Genomic DNA, 17,090 nt, shown 5'->3' on the forward strand with positions numbered 1-17,090 from the left:
CAGAAGAGGCTGCCCAACACCCTTACTTCCCCTGCTGGCTCCGCAGTGGGGGGTGGTGCCACAGCTCTGCGACTCATTGTGGCCAGCGTCCTGACCGTCCCTCGTCTAACCTAACTCCCTCTCGAGGGCTGTGACACCAGTTGGGAAGTGGGGCAGTCTGGGACAGGTGGGCCCCATTCCCATTCTTTGCATACCCCGACTTTAGGAATACCTGTCCAAGAACTTGGGGAGAGACACAGGCTGCCGCAGTTGTGATCATCTTTTCTAAGATGCTCTTTCTTCTGGGGTTTGCGTCTTCACGTCAGCTGGGTGTGGGGGAAGTACAAGGAGTGAGTAAAAATCCACGGGTAGGAGAGAAAACAAGGGGCAAGAGGAATGAGCTCCAGCTTGCGGAGAGCCCCACGAGGGGAAGGGAGGGTCCTACCCATCACTTGGGCCACCCCAGGCTGGGAAGTCAGCCAGGGCCTGAGCACGGACGTGGAGGGACAGAAGATGGAGATCAATGTCATGGGCAGCCTGGGGGGAAAAGGGAGTTGACATTTCTGCTTCTCTGGGTGGCTGCCTCTTGGAACATCCTGAAGGTGGGAGGGGGGAGGGTATTTGAACAGAATTAGGACATTTCCCCAAGTCGGTCACATACCACCTTCATGACTTGCGGACTTATCTGTGTCCCACTTGGGTTGCTATTATTTTTTAATCAACCCTTTTTCACCTAAAATGTGTTTCTAAAGCAAACTTTATATGAATGGCATACCTATGAAATCGCCGTTCAGTAGGTGAGTTTTATTTTTCCTCCATCAACATAAAAACATATGTATTCGAACGAGTTCCTGTTCTGAGTTCCTCAGCACCCCTCTTCAACCAGAGGGACTCTCTTTAAATCTAGTTTGTACACTAGGGTCGCATATAGAGTTTGTATAACAAAATAATTCCACATCTATAACAAATAATTATCTGAGCACTGCCTGTTCAGTCCAACCTGCTCAAGGATGAGATAATTGAGGTTAGGGAGAGAGAAATGGTCGTCTTGGGTCACATAGCGGCTGGAGGCAAAGCCGGGCCTAGGACCAGTTCTCCCCAGAGACAGAGAGAGGTTTCCCCATCCTTCAAGGAGACACATCCGGCTTGTGGCCGGGAATCCTGGTAGGTCCATGCACAGGCAGGGGGCAGGAGGCAGGGGGGTGGGGGGTGGGGGTGTGGTTGGGGGGTGCAGAGTGTGGATGAGGGTAGGGACAGGGACAGAAGGATTGTGTGGGGGTGTGGGTTGACAGCAGGGACTGGGGGAGCAGCACCAGGGCAGAGCTGAAACAGCCCCTTTAAGCACAGCCGACCCCTCCAAGGACGGGAAGACCAGGGCCTTATAGGATGCAGTTTTCCCTTGTTGACACCCCTGGTGAGGACAGGTTGGGGAGGGGGAGGCAAGAGCCCTCCCCATGAACTCCTCAGGATCCAGGGGGGGTGTAATTATTATCACACTCACCCCCCGACTCCTATTTCTGTGTCACACTGTGTGGGCACTCTCGTTGCTAATTTGGTCTATGGGACCCCCCCAGCCCCACCCTCCCAGTATCCCCCTGCTTCCGGCTGAGAACCCTGTAGGAGACTGTGGAAACCGCCCCCCCCACCCCCCAACCCCCCGCCGCCAACACATACTTGTTCCAGAAGCAGTTGAAGGGAGACAGAGGAAACCAGTTCCCTTCACCACCCCAGTACATCCTCCCAGTGGACCGTCTCCCATTGGCCACTTCAGCCCAACGGCCCCTACCCCCTGCTTGGTCCCAACCCCTTTCATGGCGGGGGGGAGGCAGATAAGAGGGAGCATACACAGGCTGAGCCAGGGCCCCTCCCACTACTCTGGAAACCTGGTGAACCCGGAGTCTTGGAGGGGCCTGTGGACTCCCGAAGGCCCCAGACCCCTCAGAACATGGCGCTTTTCCGCCTCTGCTGAGAGATCCAGCCACCAGGGTTCATGTCCATCTGGAGCATCTTCATCACCCACTTGTCACGACGGGCACCTTCAATGAACTCATTCAGAGACAGCTGGCCTGGGCAAGGGGTAGGAGAGATGGTCATGCGGAGAGTGGAAGAAATGGGGTTGGGGGTGAGAGGAGAGGCCTTCCCTCCCAGGGCGCGTCCTCTTGCACAAACCTAAGCCTCGTACACAAACGGGCCTGCAGTCCCAGGGCCCAAGCTCGGGGCTTGTCAACTCTCCAATTCTCCAGGAGTCTCCCGGAGGCTTCAAGGGTCTCTTTAAGGGGCTTGCTTTGCAAAGGAATTTAAGCTTTCCTTTTGCCCACGGTGCCTTCAAAATGGTCCTGAGGGCTCTTCCGGGTGTGTCCCCAGCCAGCTCCCTCCCTCCACAGCCTTGGGGCTGGTGCATCCAGCTGCAGGGAGGAGGCCTAAATAGGCTTGGGGGGCAGGGGGTGGGGAGCTATCCTATGCCCATCTCTCAAATACATTTACCCTATTTATTCCTCTGGAGCGTTTTTATCCCTATTTTCCAGATGAGAAAACTGAGGCCATGCTAGGAGTTTAAATGGTTTGCCTGAGTCCAAAGCTCCTATTCTCTTGCTGTGCTTGCCGGGCCGGCATCGGCAACTCCGGCCGGGGCTTAAATCACTCTGGTGAACATCGCATCACGTGCCAGTGACGCCCCTGTTATTTTGCGTCCTCCTCTCTGCACCCGGCTCACAGATGAGGGTAACAGTGGCTGGGAGGTGGCGGGCCTTGTCCAAGGTCGCAGGGCCAGAAAGTAGGGGTGCTGTGGCGTGGGCAGCCCCGCCCCCTTACCATCTCCGTTCTCGTCCACCAGAAGGAAGATCCTGTCCACCACCTCCTCGGGTGTGAGCAGCTGTCCTTGCTGCTCGGCCTCCTCCTCCACCCTGCAGGCTTTCTTCAGCTTGTAGATTGCCTGCGAGAGAAAACCGCCAGCTCCCTCCCTCCCTCCCTCTGCCAGGCCCTCAGCCCTGCGTCCCTGGCGCTGCCCCCCAGCCTGTGCACTGTAGGACCACAGGCCCCAGGCCCAAATAAAAATCCACCTGTCCTCGGGCTGCTCTCTCAGGGTCCCACTGGCCTAGTTCCAGCTGAGGAGTGTCGGGCCTCATAGGCCACCTCACCCTGATGCCCTGTGACTGTCAAAGTGAAACCCAAGACCCTCAATGAGGGATGGACCCAGCACTGTGATGTTCCCAAGTCCACTTTGCCCAGGAGGAGATGGAGACCCAGAGGGGAAAAGAGGATACTTATGGACGTGTGTGTAAAACAGGACGAGGGGGGATACCGGCGTTTGGACGAGGGAAAGGACAGGTTTCTGCCTTGCCCTGTTTCCTCTCCCCACGAGGCGGCGTTGGTGAAGTGAAGTGGGGAAGAGACAGACAAATGTGAGGGTTTTCCTCAGTTCCTTGATGGGGAGCTCCGTGGACAGAGGCCTGTCTTGTCGATCCCCAGGCCCTCACTGCCCAGTGCAGTGCCTGGCACAATGTGGGTCCCACTGACCGGGGTCTGACAGCCCCGGGGCTAGGGCCAGCCGCAGTGCCTCCTGGGATGGATGAACTCGGGCAAACCACAGAACTGCCCCGAGGCGACTTCTTTATCTGTGAAATGGGCAGACAACCGCCCCCTGGGAGTGCAGTTCTAGGGCGGTAACAGGGTGACGCAGGTCAGGGGTCAGTCTGTGCTATAGTAGGTTCTTTCTTCTCTCATTGCTTTTTTTTTTTTTTTTTTAACTTTTTGTAATGTTTATTTACTTTGAGAGAGAGGGAGAGAGAGAGAGAGAGCATGAGTCAGGGAGGGGCAGAGAGGGAGACACAGGCTCCGGAGCAGGCTCCAGGCCCTGAGCTGTCAGCACAGAGCCCAACCCGGGGCTCAAACTCACGAGCTGTGAGATCATGACCTGAGCCGAAGTCAGAGACACTTAACCGACCGAGCCACCCAGGTGCCTCTCATTGGCACCTCTCATGCCTCACGCCTCTCACCTCTTAATTACCTCTCATTAATTTACTCTTCTTTTTTCTAATTTCTTGAGATGACTTCTAACATCAGCGATTTCCAGCCTCTTAATTTTCTGACATCTACCTTTTAAGGCGCTAAAATGCTCTGCAAGTCCAGCGTCGGCCGCACTCCACAGCCGATTATGTTACGTGAGCATTATAATCCGGCTCCGTGCACTTGGTGCGTATATGCATGTGATGTAACGTCTTTCATTTATGGAGGAGTTAGGAGTGTACCGCCTTATTTCCAAACAGATGGGGATTTTTTTTAAGGTGTCTTTTTGTAGTGGATTTCTAGCTTAATTCTGACCTTTGTCAGAAAGCACCCTCCGAATGATCCCCGTGCTCCTTCCCCCACCCCAGCCCCGGGGGCCCCCGCTTGAGGGGCCGGGCCTCAGAGCCCAGCAGTGCTCACGCGCCCAGGCCCCACGGGCGGATGCCGACCTCCACAATGTCGAGCAGCTCCAGGCGGTCGATGCAGCCGTTGTGGTCCTTGTCGTAGATCTTGAAGGTCCACTTCAGCTTGTGTTCCAGGGTGCCCCTCAGCACGAGGTTCAGGGCGGCCACATACTCCAAGAAGTCGATGGTGTTGTCCTGCAGCGGGAGTGGGAGCTGTGAGGTCCCTCCCGCCTTCCCCAGAGCTCAGGCGAGGGCCCGATGCTGGGCCGTCCGTGCCTACAAATCCAAGGCTTTGCTTCTGGCCATCCACGTGGCTTCAATGGCCTCGCTGGTACTGTTCTCCACCCCGGCATCCTTTCCCACTCTGTGATCACTCAACTCTACCCGTCCTTCAAGGCCCAGCTCAAGGGTCCCCTCTTTCGGGAAGCCCTCCTTCTCTGACCACCTACAGTGTTCTGTCTCTCTTGCTCCCTCTTCTAACATTCACAACACTTACACTTTAATCCGCACAGTTTGGGCCTTATTCTGGCATCGCCACTTGGCCGTTTCGTAAGTCTGTCTCATTCTTGAGCTGTATTCTACATATGCTCCTGGAGAAAAGAGGGGCTTACGTTGCCTTCGTCTCCCCTTTGTGCTTAGCATGGCGCCACTTAGGTGCAGAGTCAGGGTCTCAAAAGTATTTATGAATCAACGAATACGTGATTGACTTAATTTCAATCTGGGACTAAGGCACCTCTGGAAGATGAGAAAGCAGTGCTCATGGCAAAAATGTCCTTTATCCTTTTACACCTTCCGAGCCCGAGGGGAGGCAGACAGGCGATGGCTCCAGCCCCGTGTGGACATTACCTTCCCTGAAGGACAGGCACCCCCTGTCCCCACCCAGGAAGGAGGGCGGGAGACAGAGCTCAGGTGCTAACCCCCCAGAGGTAGGAGACGGGCACAGTCTGCTTCTGTGGCGACTCTGACCAGGTCACTGAAACTCCTTCTAACACAAATGTGGCAACAATTACTCGAAAAGCAGTCAACAAGAGGCAGGGGCACACCTGCTTCTTGCCCTTCTACGCCAGTCGAGTGTGAGGGGAGAGGCTTGCGGTGATGGTGTCCGCAGTGGGCTGGTCAGGGTGAGCCTCACAAGGGTGTTCCCGCTTATGGGTGCTCCATCCCGTCTTCTTTTTTTTTTTTTTAATTTTTTTTTTAACATTTATTTATTTTTGAGACAGAGAGAGAGCATGAACAGGGGAGGGTCAGAGAAAGAGGGAGACACAGAATCTGAAACAGGCTCCAGGCTCTGAGCTGTCGGCACAGAGCCCGACGCGGGGCTCGAACCCACGGACCGCGAGATCATGACCTGAGCCGAAGTCGGACGCTCAACCGACTGAGCCACCCAGGCGCCCCTTCCTCCCGTCTTCTGAGGGTGGGGACCTCAGCTCTCCAAAGCCAGAAGCTGAGTCATCACTCTCCCAGGAATGGCTGTCGCTCACAGGACTTTGTCATCAGAAATGACATCACTGGCCCAGAGCACCTCTGTCCTACTGGGTCATGCCACTCAGGTGGCCCCACCCCCAGATCAAGGGGTGCCTGGGTGAGCAACAAGTAAACCACAGAACACAGCAGAACATGAGGCAAATTAGAAAGCCTAAGGAAAAACCAAGAAAAAAACAAAACGAGCCCACCTCAATACCCAAAGTGTCATGTCATATATATATATAGAACTATATATATAACTATATATATAACATGATACATATATATATATGATACATATATATATCATGTTGGTCATCATTATTTTTTAAGTTATTTTTTAATGTTTATTTTGAGAGAGAGAGAGAGAGAGAGAGAGAGTATGGGGGAGGGGCAGAGAGAGAGGGAGACACTGAATCCCAAGCAGGCTCCAGGCTCCGAGCTATCAGCACACAGCCCGACATGGGGCTCGAACTCATAAACCGTGAGATCATGACCTGAGCCGAAGTCAGATGCTCAACCGACTGAGCCACCCAGGTGCCCCCCAAAGTGTCTATTTCAACATCTTTTATGCGGTTACTTCTGGTCTTCCACACCCCCCGCCATGTATTTACCTAATCGAGGTCAGACTGTCGCTATGTTATTTCCTGGATTTTTATCTTAAAATGTCCCATGTCTTTACAATTAATTGAAATCATACCTTTTATTTTTTTGAGGGGTACTCCCCTCAAGCAGTCCCTTGTGCTGAATGAACCTGGTTTAAATATTTTATGTTACACAATGAACATCTTTGTGTGTGTGTATATATATATGTATATATATATTTACTATATATATATAGTGTATATATATATTTACAATATATATATGTACATATATTGTGTGTATATATATATATATATATATTTCCTATATCTCTGGTAATTTCTTTAGGGTAGGTTCTTAGCAATGGCTGTTCTTTTCTCTTTTTTCACTAGTGTTTAATCCGCTGTTTGTGTCAGTCTATCATTCTAGGAGATTTTGTCACACATGAAGCTATGAGTAGTATCAAACATCAATACAAGGACGCTCTCTGTTACCACTTAAGAGTTACCTCCTTCCTCCGACCAGACTTGGCAGCCATTAATCTGATCTCCATCACCATAGCGTATCCACTTGCAGAATGCTATACAAACGGAATCACACAGTATGTAGCCCTTTAAGGTGGGCTTGTGCTCAGTGCAAAAAGCCCTGGGGAGTCACCCAAGCTGTTGAGTGTATCAGCAGCACTCCCTTCCCTGCTATTGCTGAGTGGTCCTCCACTGCATGAATAGCCCCCCGTTTATTCTACTCACTCATTGAAGGTTATCCGGCTTGTTTCCAACAACCGCCCCTCCCCCGCAAGCTTTATTGAGATATAATTGCCGAATAGCCTTTTAAAGAACATTGTGTAAGTTTAAGGTATACGCCATGATGATTGGTTGTTCTTTAAAAGATTATTTTCATCAGTAAACAATCACTGATGAACAATACTTATTAAGTTTGCTAAAAATTAACCTTATGTTTTTTTTAATAAGAGTAGGAAAATGTATGCAAAATGGATCGTAGGGGTGTCTGGGGGGCTCAGTCAGTTAAGTGTCCAACTTCGGCTCAGGTCATGATCTCATGGTTCGTGAGTTTGAGCCCCGCATCGGGCTCTGTGCCGACAGCTCAGGGCCTGGAGCCTGCTTCTGAATCTGTGTCTCCCTCTGTCTCTGCTCCTCCCCTGCTCACACTCTGTTTCTCTCTCAAAAATAAATAAAGATTAAAAAAAAAAAATTAAAAAAAAAGAGCCTTGTATCTAGCACCACAGAGAGAAAAACCAAAAAACCAAAAACCACTGATAAATCCTTCCTCTCCAGCTCTATAGATTCTCCCACATTCTTCATCTAGAACATTCTGTCCTGACAGCATCCTCCCTCAACATGACACGGTTACCACAGCGAGCCCTTGCCTCCCATGAGGCACACTAGAGGTAGCCCTTCCCGAGGAGTGACCTCAGCTGTAAAGTTGCTCCGACCCCAGGACGAGTCCTGGGAAGCTCCCAGCTGGCACTCATCTCACGCTCTGTGCCGGGCCCTCGTCAGCTTCAATTACCCACAGAGCAATGGGAAGATGATGGAAATGCCTCTGTCCACTCAAGAGTAGGAGCAGAAGTGACAGGCGTGTGATCTGCTCTGTGGGATTACCTGCCCCATTTCTCCCTGAATTGGCTGCATTTGTGCACCAGCCCCGGCCTTAGCGCACGTTACATAAGGATCCCAAATGACATTTGATTTCACCTTCCCTTTGCTTCCATCCCAGTGCATCTCAGGGCAACCACTGGAGAGAAGAGTGTGGCAAGGGAGAGGCGTAGCAGGGATGAGGCGCTCTGGCCTCTTTGCCTCCACCAAACTCCCATTTCTATCACCCTAGGTTAAAATTTTTTTTTTAATGTTTATTCATTTTTGAAAGAGGGAGCATGAGCGGAGGAGGGGGAGACAGAGAGGGAGACACAGAATCGGAAGCAGGATCCAAGCTGTGAGCTGTCAGCACAGAGCCCGACGCGGGGCTCGAGCCCACGAACCGTGAGATCATGACCCGAGCCGAAGTCGGACGCTTCACCCACTGAACCACCCAGGCGCCGCGCTGTCACCTCAGATTTCGACATGTGAGCTGTATCTATGAACTCTTGATTTCATTTGTCTCCGAAAGCTCAGACCAGTTGCCCAGAAATCGGACTCACTAACATAAAGATGGTGCCAATGTGGGGAGTGGAGACGGGTGTGGGTTTGGAGACAGAAACTAAGTGGGAAAAGAAAGAAAGAAGGCTCAGTCCCTGACAGAGGAACTTACCACACCTCTGGAAAGCTTTTCCTCAACAGAATTCCAGTTAATAAATGGAGAAGGGATGGTAGAATGCGAAAACTATCGATGGATGCCAAAGCTAGCAGATGAAAATCAGAGGAGCGACAGGATATTGACTTCTCTCAAAGTAGCTCCCTATAAGATGCTTGTTAATTACAAAGGAAAAATGGTAACTTTCCGGGGGAGAAACCTGGCAGACATCATGTAACCAACCCCTGTAATGGGACAAACCAACATCATGTGCCCCCGACAGGGGGCACTGAGAAGGACATGAGATCACTCCTGGGGCATTTCTGCCAGAAATGGAAAACCTGAGTCTAATCACAAAGCCACACTGAACAAACCCAAATTGTGGGATGTTCTACCAAATTAACTGGCCTGCAATCTTCAAAAATGTCAGCGTCAAATAAGACAAAAGCTAAGCATTGAAGGTTCTGCATTAAAGACTAGAGACAGGACAAGTAAATGCAATGCGTGATCAGATCCCACCCCGCCCCCACCCCACCCCCCGCTCCAAATAAGAAAAACAAGCAAGCAAGCAATATACAGAACATATCACATGTCAAATTGACAAAACTTGAATATGGATTAGCTAATAGAATTGGGTCAATATTGAATTTCCTGATTCTCATCTTTGTATTAGGTTATTTAAGAGCACGTCCTTGTTCTTAGAAAGAACACACTGAAATACTTAGGGGTAAAAGGATGTGATGTCTTCAACTTTCTCTAAAGAAAGACACGCACACGCACAGAATGATCAAGAAAATGAGGCAAAATGTACAATTGGACAAATTGTACATACGAGTTACTTATGCTATTCTTTCAACTTGGTACACATTTGAAATACCATCAAAAATAAAAGTTCTAAAGAAAGGAAAACAACAGTCAATGAATATAATTTGTAAAAGAGATAAGGTATAAGGAGTACAGCTGTACCAGGCCCACGGGCTTGGCAATCCCCCCTCCCCATTTAAGTTTCTTTATTTAGAGAGAGAGGGAGGGCACATACACACGCAAGCAGGAGAGGGGCAGTGAGAGAGGGAGAGCCCCAAGCAGGCCCCATGCTGCCAGTGTAGTGTCCCACACGGGGCTCAAACTCACGAACCGAGATCACGACCTGAGCCGAAACCAAGAGTTGGACGCTTGACTGACAGAGCCACCCAGGTGTCCCTTGACAATCCCTTTTGGATCTTGAGTTGCTATCCTACTGAATTTTTAGGTGAATGTGGGGAAGATTGATACATTTATGATAGCAAATCTTGTTGTGTGTGATCTGGTTTGTTTTAAAACCATTTTCTCTCTTCAAAACAAAACAAAACAAACTGCCTTCTAAGCAGGCACACTCGACTGGGAGTCAGGACCCTTGAGTATACGACCTTGGGCAAATCAGCTCACTTCCTCTTGTCCCAGTTTTCTCTTCATTTCATTTGGATCATTAAATGGGCTGCAGAAGGCTCGGAGGGGAGGGGGCAGAAGAGAAGCTTGGAGAAGTCTGAATGTACTCTGTGCCCCACGAGGGAGTCCATAGGTTTCATCTCTAAGGAGGTTTCTGTTGCCCTGACGCTACCCCACCCTCCATCCCCCTACAGATGCATGCTAACTGGTACCCGGACAAGGTCAGACACTAACAGGCTTTCCCAGTGATTCAGCCTAGAAAGTGAAGCTCTCCACGCATGGAAAAGTACAGAGGCTTTCCCCAGATTAATTATCTAGGTCCAACAACCACCCCCCCTCAACTCGGTGGGGGGTGCTGAAGTAGGTACTTGAGGCAAATCGAATGATTTGAAGGGTTGTGGAGGCCCTGGACTGAAAGCCTTAAATAACGAAGGGGTTTCCATTTCTGAATTCTATTTCCAGGGGTGGATTGACAAAATGCAGTATCTTCTCAGCTGCAGGTGCCACTGGAAGGCTTAAAGAAATCCTGTGGTGGAATGATCTCATGGAATCTTCCACGGCTTGGAGAGTTGTAAGGGACTTTTACACGATCCGTTCAACTGCCCGGTCAGTGCAGGAGGCCCTCCCAGCATGCTGGAAGGGAAGACCTGACCAGCCTCAATTCCAAGGACCCCAACGAAGGGGAGATCACAGTCTATACCAAGAGAGCTCATCCTTTTGGGACAGCTCTTTAGCTCCTTATCTTTAGAGTGACAGGGGCTCTGGTGGGTGTGGGAGACCAGGTCCTTGGGCTGTAGAGCCTTGGCCAAAAATACACCAATTGAGGACTGGACTGTGTGCCCTTCTGCCCAGCCCACCTCCTCTCAGCAGGTGGACAGAGGGAGGCAGAAAGAGCAGAGAGACAGGGGAGAGAAGATGAGATGGAGAGGAGAGAAGGAAAGATGGGAAGAGACCAAATGATGGGAAGAGAGAAGAGTTTGGGGAAAGAGAGACAGAAAACGTGAGCAGGAAATGGAGAGCAGAGCAGGGGGACTGGGGATGGGCCGCTCCCTCCCACCGGTGATGCTCCTTCAACTCAGTGGGAAACAAGCTGGCCCCCGCACCCCCTTCAGTGCCTTACCCCATTCTTGTCGAAGGCTCGGAACATGCCCTCTACATACTGGGTGGCCTCCTCGTTGCCTGTGACCTTGAAGAAGCGCTTAAACTCGTGCATGAAGAGAGAGCCGCTGGGGCACTCCACCACGAACTTCTTGTACCACTCCTGGAGCTCGGCCACGTCCATCTCGCCCGCCGCCTCCGCCTCCTCCCAGCTGAACTGCTGCCCCATCCTGGCCTGGAGGGATGTCGGGGGTCTGTGCCTCCTCCTGGGCTTCTGCCGATTGATGCCTTAGGCCGGGGCCCTCTTCCTCCCTTTCCTCTGCCTGGCCGGCCTCTTCATCATCTCCTGGCCACTGGGCAGCGCAGGGGCAGGCGGCAGGGGGCGGGGCCGGGCCAGCTAAGCGCCCTAAGATCATTAGAAGATTCCCCTGGAAGGTCTGACCCCCAGTCAGCTAAGCTCCCCCAGCCTCACCCCTCCCTTCACTCTTGTCAACCCCGTGACTACGCCACCCTGGCAGATTCTGAAGGGGGGAGAAGGGCAGGAAATGGACACCCTACCAGCTCACACATGCTCCCTGTTCCATTAGTTGGGCACTGCGCTGTTCCAGAGAGGCCCATCTTGGAGACACAGGAGACTCTGAAGTCCAGAGAGGGAGCGAGACCAACTCCTAGCCTGTAAGATAGAGCCCGCTGGTGATCTGGGCCTCACTCACATGGGCCAGTGAGCAGCAGCAGATTCTATGATGTGAAGGCCGCCAGGTGGGCAGTTCCGTCCCCGAGCTCAGGGCCAGACACCCCTGAGTCTTCAAGTTTTCCATTTTCCAACTTAAAGTACAAATGCTTCCTTCCAACACCCTTCACCCAAGACCTAGAAACAAGGCGTTCCCTACTTTCTCTCCTAAGTGTGAATATGTGAGAAGGATCTGTGAGCGCGGCTTGAAAGATCTCTGAAGGCTCTTACTTTTATGTTTGCGAATTTGTTTCTGAATCAATTATATATTCGTGCTTATTTTAATGTAATATTAAAATGATACCTTCCAGAAACCAGAAAATCGAATGCACTTTTCTAGATTTTAGGAGTTGTTCCGGGGGGTCGTGTAATCTCAGGGGTGACACTGCCTGTCTCCCGTTGACCAGTCACTCCCGAATTGTTCTGTACACCCCCAGGCCTGACTCCCTCGCTCACGTACCCCCCTGCCCCCCGCCTCCATTCATCCCTAATCTCTTGAAGTTCTTCTAAGTTTTTGCCATTCCTTTAAAAACATTTTTTTTCAGGTTTTTATTTTTGAGACAGAGAGAGAGAGAGAGAGAGAGAGAGAGAGAGAGACAAAGCACAAGCAGGGGAGGGGAAGAGAGAGAGGGAGACACAAAATCTGAAGCGGGTTCCAAGCTGTCAGCCCAGAGCCCGACGTGGGGCTGGAACCCACAAACCGCAAGATTTTGACCTGAGCTGAAGTCGGATGCTTAAGGGACTGAGCCGCCCAGCGCCTCACTGCCATTCGTGAAGTAGGAGCCCCACTTCCTGTCATCCTTCCAAGCACTCATGGATCTTTCTGCCACATCCTTTGGGGTCAGGAGAGTACGGCTCATCGCCTCCCTGCTCCTAACTGTTGCCTCCATTTTTTCCTCTTTTCTCCCTCAAAAATGCCAGTCTCTTTAAAGCCACGGGTGACTCCACCCACTTGCCCTCACTGGTGACTTCACTGCTTTGTCTCAGAGCACCAGCTTGGTGACGTGACATCCAGGTGGATAGTGGATCCATCCCACGCTCCGGCCTCAAAGGTCCCTGAGCTCTTCTTCCACCCCACCTCGGCCTCCCGTTCACTGCGGCCCTTGGGCCAGCAGCAGCTGCAGCAACTGGGAGCTTGTTAGAAATGCCAATTCTCAGGTCCCCTCTCCCCTACTGAACCAAGAACCCTGCGCATGGGCCTAGCGATCTGTGTTTGGACAAGCCCTCCACGTGCTTCCAACGCACGCTGACGTCGGGGCACCGCTACCATAGGCCTCGCAGTCACGCATTTCTGAACCACCTCCGAAACATTCAAACATCACCGTGGCCTCCCTCTAGCTCTAACACCTTCACCCAACAACGCACCAGCCGGAGACTTGCAACTTGCTGATCTCTTTGTTTTTTAACATCTGTCACCCTGGTCGTATCCTCGCTTTCCTCCTTATCCTCACCCACGGCCCAGGGCTCTTGCCATTTCCTTGCCATGACCTTGACCTTTGTGCTCCTCTCTCCCTCTAAGTACTTGGTTGGCAAAACCCAACCTTGGCTAAAGCCACTAACCGTTCGCTAACAGCTCACCTGCACCCAGGAGGTGACGGTAGTACATGCTAGTCCCCGCTGATGTCACTCTCCCCCTCCTGAGATGACTTTTCCACAAGCCGCCTGCCCTCACACCTCACTCACTCTCGCGTTCAGCTGATGACCTTGTTACAAGCTTTGCTTCACAGAGAAACAGATGCATCAGACGACCACTTCATCTTCCCAGGAGATTTCTCCGCACCTGTGCCCACGCACTTGACCTTCTTCCTGGGTTGATGGAAGCAGTGGCCCTTTCCCTCTCCACCTGTAAGCTTGTCAGCTAGGTCTCCTCTCTCTGCCTATCCAAGCACTTCACTCCCAGTTATTCCCTTTCTCTTCTCCATCCTCAGTTTATCCTTCTCTAATGGATCATTCCTGCCCGAGGATGGCCTTAATATCACCTTTATTAAACAAAACAAAACAAAACAAAACAAAAAACAAAACTCCTTCCTTGACTCCACATTCAGGGTCCCATTATGGGACTTTCATATGCTTTTGCCTTCACGAGTCATAAAATAAATATTCAGTAAATAAATATTAAAAATATTTTGTCACCCATTGGTATAAAGATGAATATAATCCAGTCTGGACTGTACTCTCTTCCTTCCTTCCTTCCCTCCTTCCTTCCTCCCTCCCTTTCCTTCCTTCCTTCCTTCCTTCCTTCCCCCCCTTCCTTCCTTCCTTCCTTCCCCACCTCTCTTCCTCCATTCCTTCCTTCCTTCCTTCCTCCCTCCCTCTCTCCTCCTCTTTTTATTTTTCCCCTTCCTTCCTTATTTTGAAATAAATTAAACATTTTTAAAGTATTTTTTTGGGGGGGGGAGAGCACATGCAGAGAGAGGCCGAGAGAGGGGGACAGAGGATCCAAAGCAGACTCTGCACTGACAGGCCGACAGCAACAAGCCTGACGTGGGGCTTGAACTCACAAACCGCAAGATCATGACCCGAGTGAAGTCAGACGCTCAACCGACTGAGCCACCCAGGTGCCCCATGTCCTCTTCTTATTCTCTCTCCAACTTACTCCAGTGGGATGCTCATCCTTGTCATTCCATGGAGAAGTGGTCACCAAAGACCTGTTTTTACTGTCAACAGATTCATCCCAGTTCAATCAACGAGTTCTTTCCTCAAACACTCTAGGTTTCAAGAAACCACACTCCTCTGAGTTCACTCCAATCTCACTGACTACTCATCTCCTTTGCCAGCACCTCCTCCTGTCGAACAAATCTCTTTGTGCTTGGGGCTTCCAGGCTTGTTCTGGAAGTTCTCTTCTTACCTCCCCACCTATGCCCTCCCCAGGGGAGTTCACTCATCACATTACATACCATTTGCAGGCTGATCGCTTCCAAATTTGTACCTGCAGCCTGGACCTCTCCCCAGAACTCTGATTTATGAACCTAGCTGCCGAAGAGACATCTCTACTCAGATCGCAAACATGGCAAGGCCAAAATTAAACTCCTGATTCCCTCCTTAGATTCCTCCCCAACACTTTTCCACCTCAGCAATAGCATTACCATTTACCCAGTTGCTTAGCCCCAAAACTAAGACCCATTCTTCAATCTTCTTTCTCTTAGATCTCATTTCAATCTACTAGTAGGCCATTCCGTCAGCTCTATCTCCAAACCATATTCTGAATCCCGCCACTTCTCATCGCCTCCGTTACTGCATTTCTCGTCTGGGCCATGTCCTCACACCTGGTCCCCGGCAGCAGGTCCTACCTGGTGCTTCTGCCCCCTGGACAGTAGTATGTTCTAAAGCCTAAACCAGATCGGTCACTCTCCTGCTCCAAACCTTCCTGTGGCTTCCCAGTCACACTCAGAATTAAATCTGCACTCCTCCCCGCAGCCACAATGCAGTATGTGATCTAGTCCTTGCCTGATTGGCCTTCATGTTCCTCTGTCCTGGTCCCCAGACACACTCACGGGGCCGTGCCATTGACCTTCCCGCTGCTCTTCCCCCGTGGCTTCACATGGCTGTCTTCTGGACCACTCTCCTCTCCTTGGAAATGTCCCAACCCCACCTCAGGTAGCCATTCAAGTAATTCTGACACTATCTTATTTTATTCACAGAACTTAACTAAATCTTATTCTTCCCCGCCCCCACCCCCCACCCCCCATTTATTGTGTCTTCACCAGAGTCCAACGTCCTTGAGGAGAGGACTTCACCATACACAATGAATTCCCAGGGTCCAGAACAGTGCTTGGTACATACAAGGAACTCAAATACTTATTGAGTAACTGAGCAAAGCTCAGCACACAGTCAGGACTGAATGAATGAGAGCCATCAGGGCTTAATTTTATAGGACAATCCTTTGGTTCCTTTGAGAGTGCCTGGGCCAGCAGGTCCCTGTTGGTGTGAAATGGCAACGGAAGGGGCCTTGAAGATCACCCAGCCCAGCGATTTCCAACCTTTTCTCCATCTCCTCACACCGGAAGACAACATGCGCCCAGCAGCTGCTGTGGCTCTGTGCCACCGGCACCCTAACTGGCTTGGTGTGGAGGAGGTGTCATCATCCCTGTCTCTTCACATCTGCTGATACTTAAGCAACACCGAGGAGTGACTAAAGCACGGCACCCGTGCTCAAGTTGAGAAACTGTATGAATGAAATGGAACTCGATGTAGCCCCTGGCCAAGGAATCTAAAAATCAATTGGCTTTTCACGTGGGTCAGTTGCCCATGACCTGCCCTTAATTATTGCTGAGCTACTGAGGTATAAATATATCATTTTAAAGAGGATTAGGAGCCATATGGAGAAATGATAACCGGAAGTGAGTAATAATAGCGGGGATTTAAGGAGGGCAGGGTTAGGAATTGAGCAGGGATTTGCATAGAGAACCCTGGGGATCACAGGTGGTCAGCCATAAGCCTGGCTCTAGGAGAAGAGAAATGTTTGAGAGCAAGGAACCAGTCTGCTGAGCCTCGGCCCAAAGCCTTAATGTAAATCGTCTCTGTGCCAGTTGTTCTTGTGACCCTGTGGGACTGGGCCTCCATGCGTTTCTGAAGCCTCAACTCTCCTGTTCCCTCTCGGACACTCAGGCCCAGTGTCAGCCCTGAGGCTCTAAGGATTGCACTGTGTATTATGCTTCTTGTCTTTATTCATACACAGTCATGTCTTTTATTCCTTAGATATTTTTCCCCCTAGTCAATCTCTTTACTTCTAAGCTTTAGGGGAAATGAGCATGTTCTGCTCAAGTGCAAGGGGAGGTAAATCTGGATTTTAGGTCTGAGTATCTGCACTGAATACGGGGACATCTGACGGACATCTAGGTGGCTCAGGTGGTTAAGTGGCTGACCCCTGATTTCGGTGCAGGTCATGAGCTCAGTTCATGAGTTCGAGCCCTGTACTGGGCTCTGTGCTGACAGTGTGGAGCCTGCTTGGGATTCTTTTTCTCTCCCTCTCTCTCAAAATAAACTTAAAAAAAAGAAGTTAATGGGGCACTTGGGTGGCTCAGTCAGTTAAGCATCCGACTTTGGCTCAGGTCACAACCTCACAGATTGTAGGTTCAAGCCCTGCCTCGGGCTCTGTGCAGACAGCTCGGAGCCTGGAGCCTGTTTTAGATTCTGTGTCTCTCTCTGTC

The 17,090-nt window shown here is 50.9% G+C and overlaps 1 protein-coding gene across 1 annotated transcript; it reads right to left on the reverse strand.

Annotated features, from left to right (window-relative positions):
- Positions 1 to 1,624: 1,624 nt before the first annotated feature.
- On the reverse strand, positions 1,625 to 11,601 carry GUCA1B (guanylate cyclase activator 1B). Its single transcript, XM_043591401.1, has 4 exons — positions 11,233 to 11,601; positions 4,434 to 4,583; positions 2,791 to 2,911; positions 1,625 to 2,045 (listed from the first exon to the last, which is right to left on the reverse strand). Exons 1-4 carry the CDS (start codon positions 11,437 to 11,439, stop codon positions 1,918 to 1,920), a joined length of 606 nt encoding a protein of 201 aa, XP_043447336.1. The 5' UTR covers positions 11,440 to 11,601; the 3' UTR covers positions 1,625 to 1,917.
- Positions 11,602 to 17,090: the final 5,489 nt, after the last annotated feature.

The sequence above is a fragment of the Prionailurus bengalensis genome, chromosome B2 (assembly GCF_016509475.1).
Source record: "Prionailurus bengalensis isolate Pbe53 chromosome B2, Fcat_Pben_1.1_paternal_pri, whole genome shotgun sequence".
NCBI classification, from domain to species: Eukaryota; Metazoa; Chordata; class Mammalia; order Carnivora; family Felidae; genus Prionailurus; species Prionailurus bengalensis.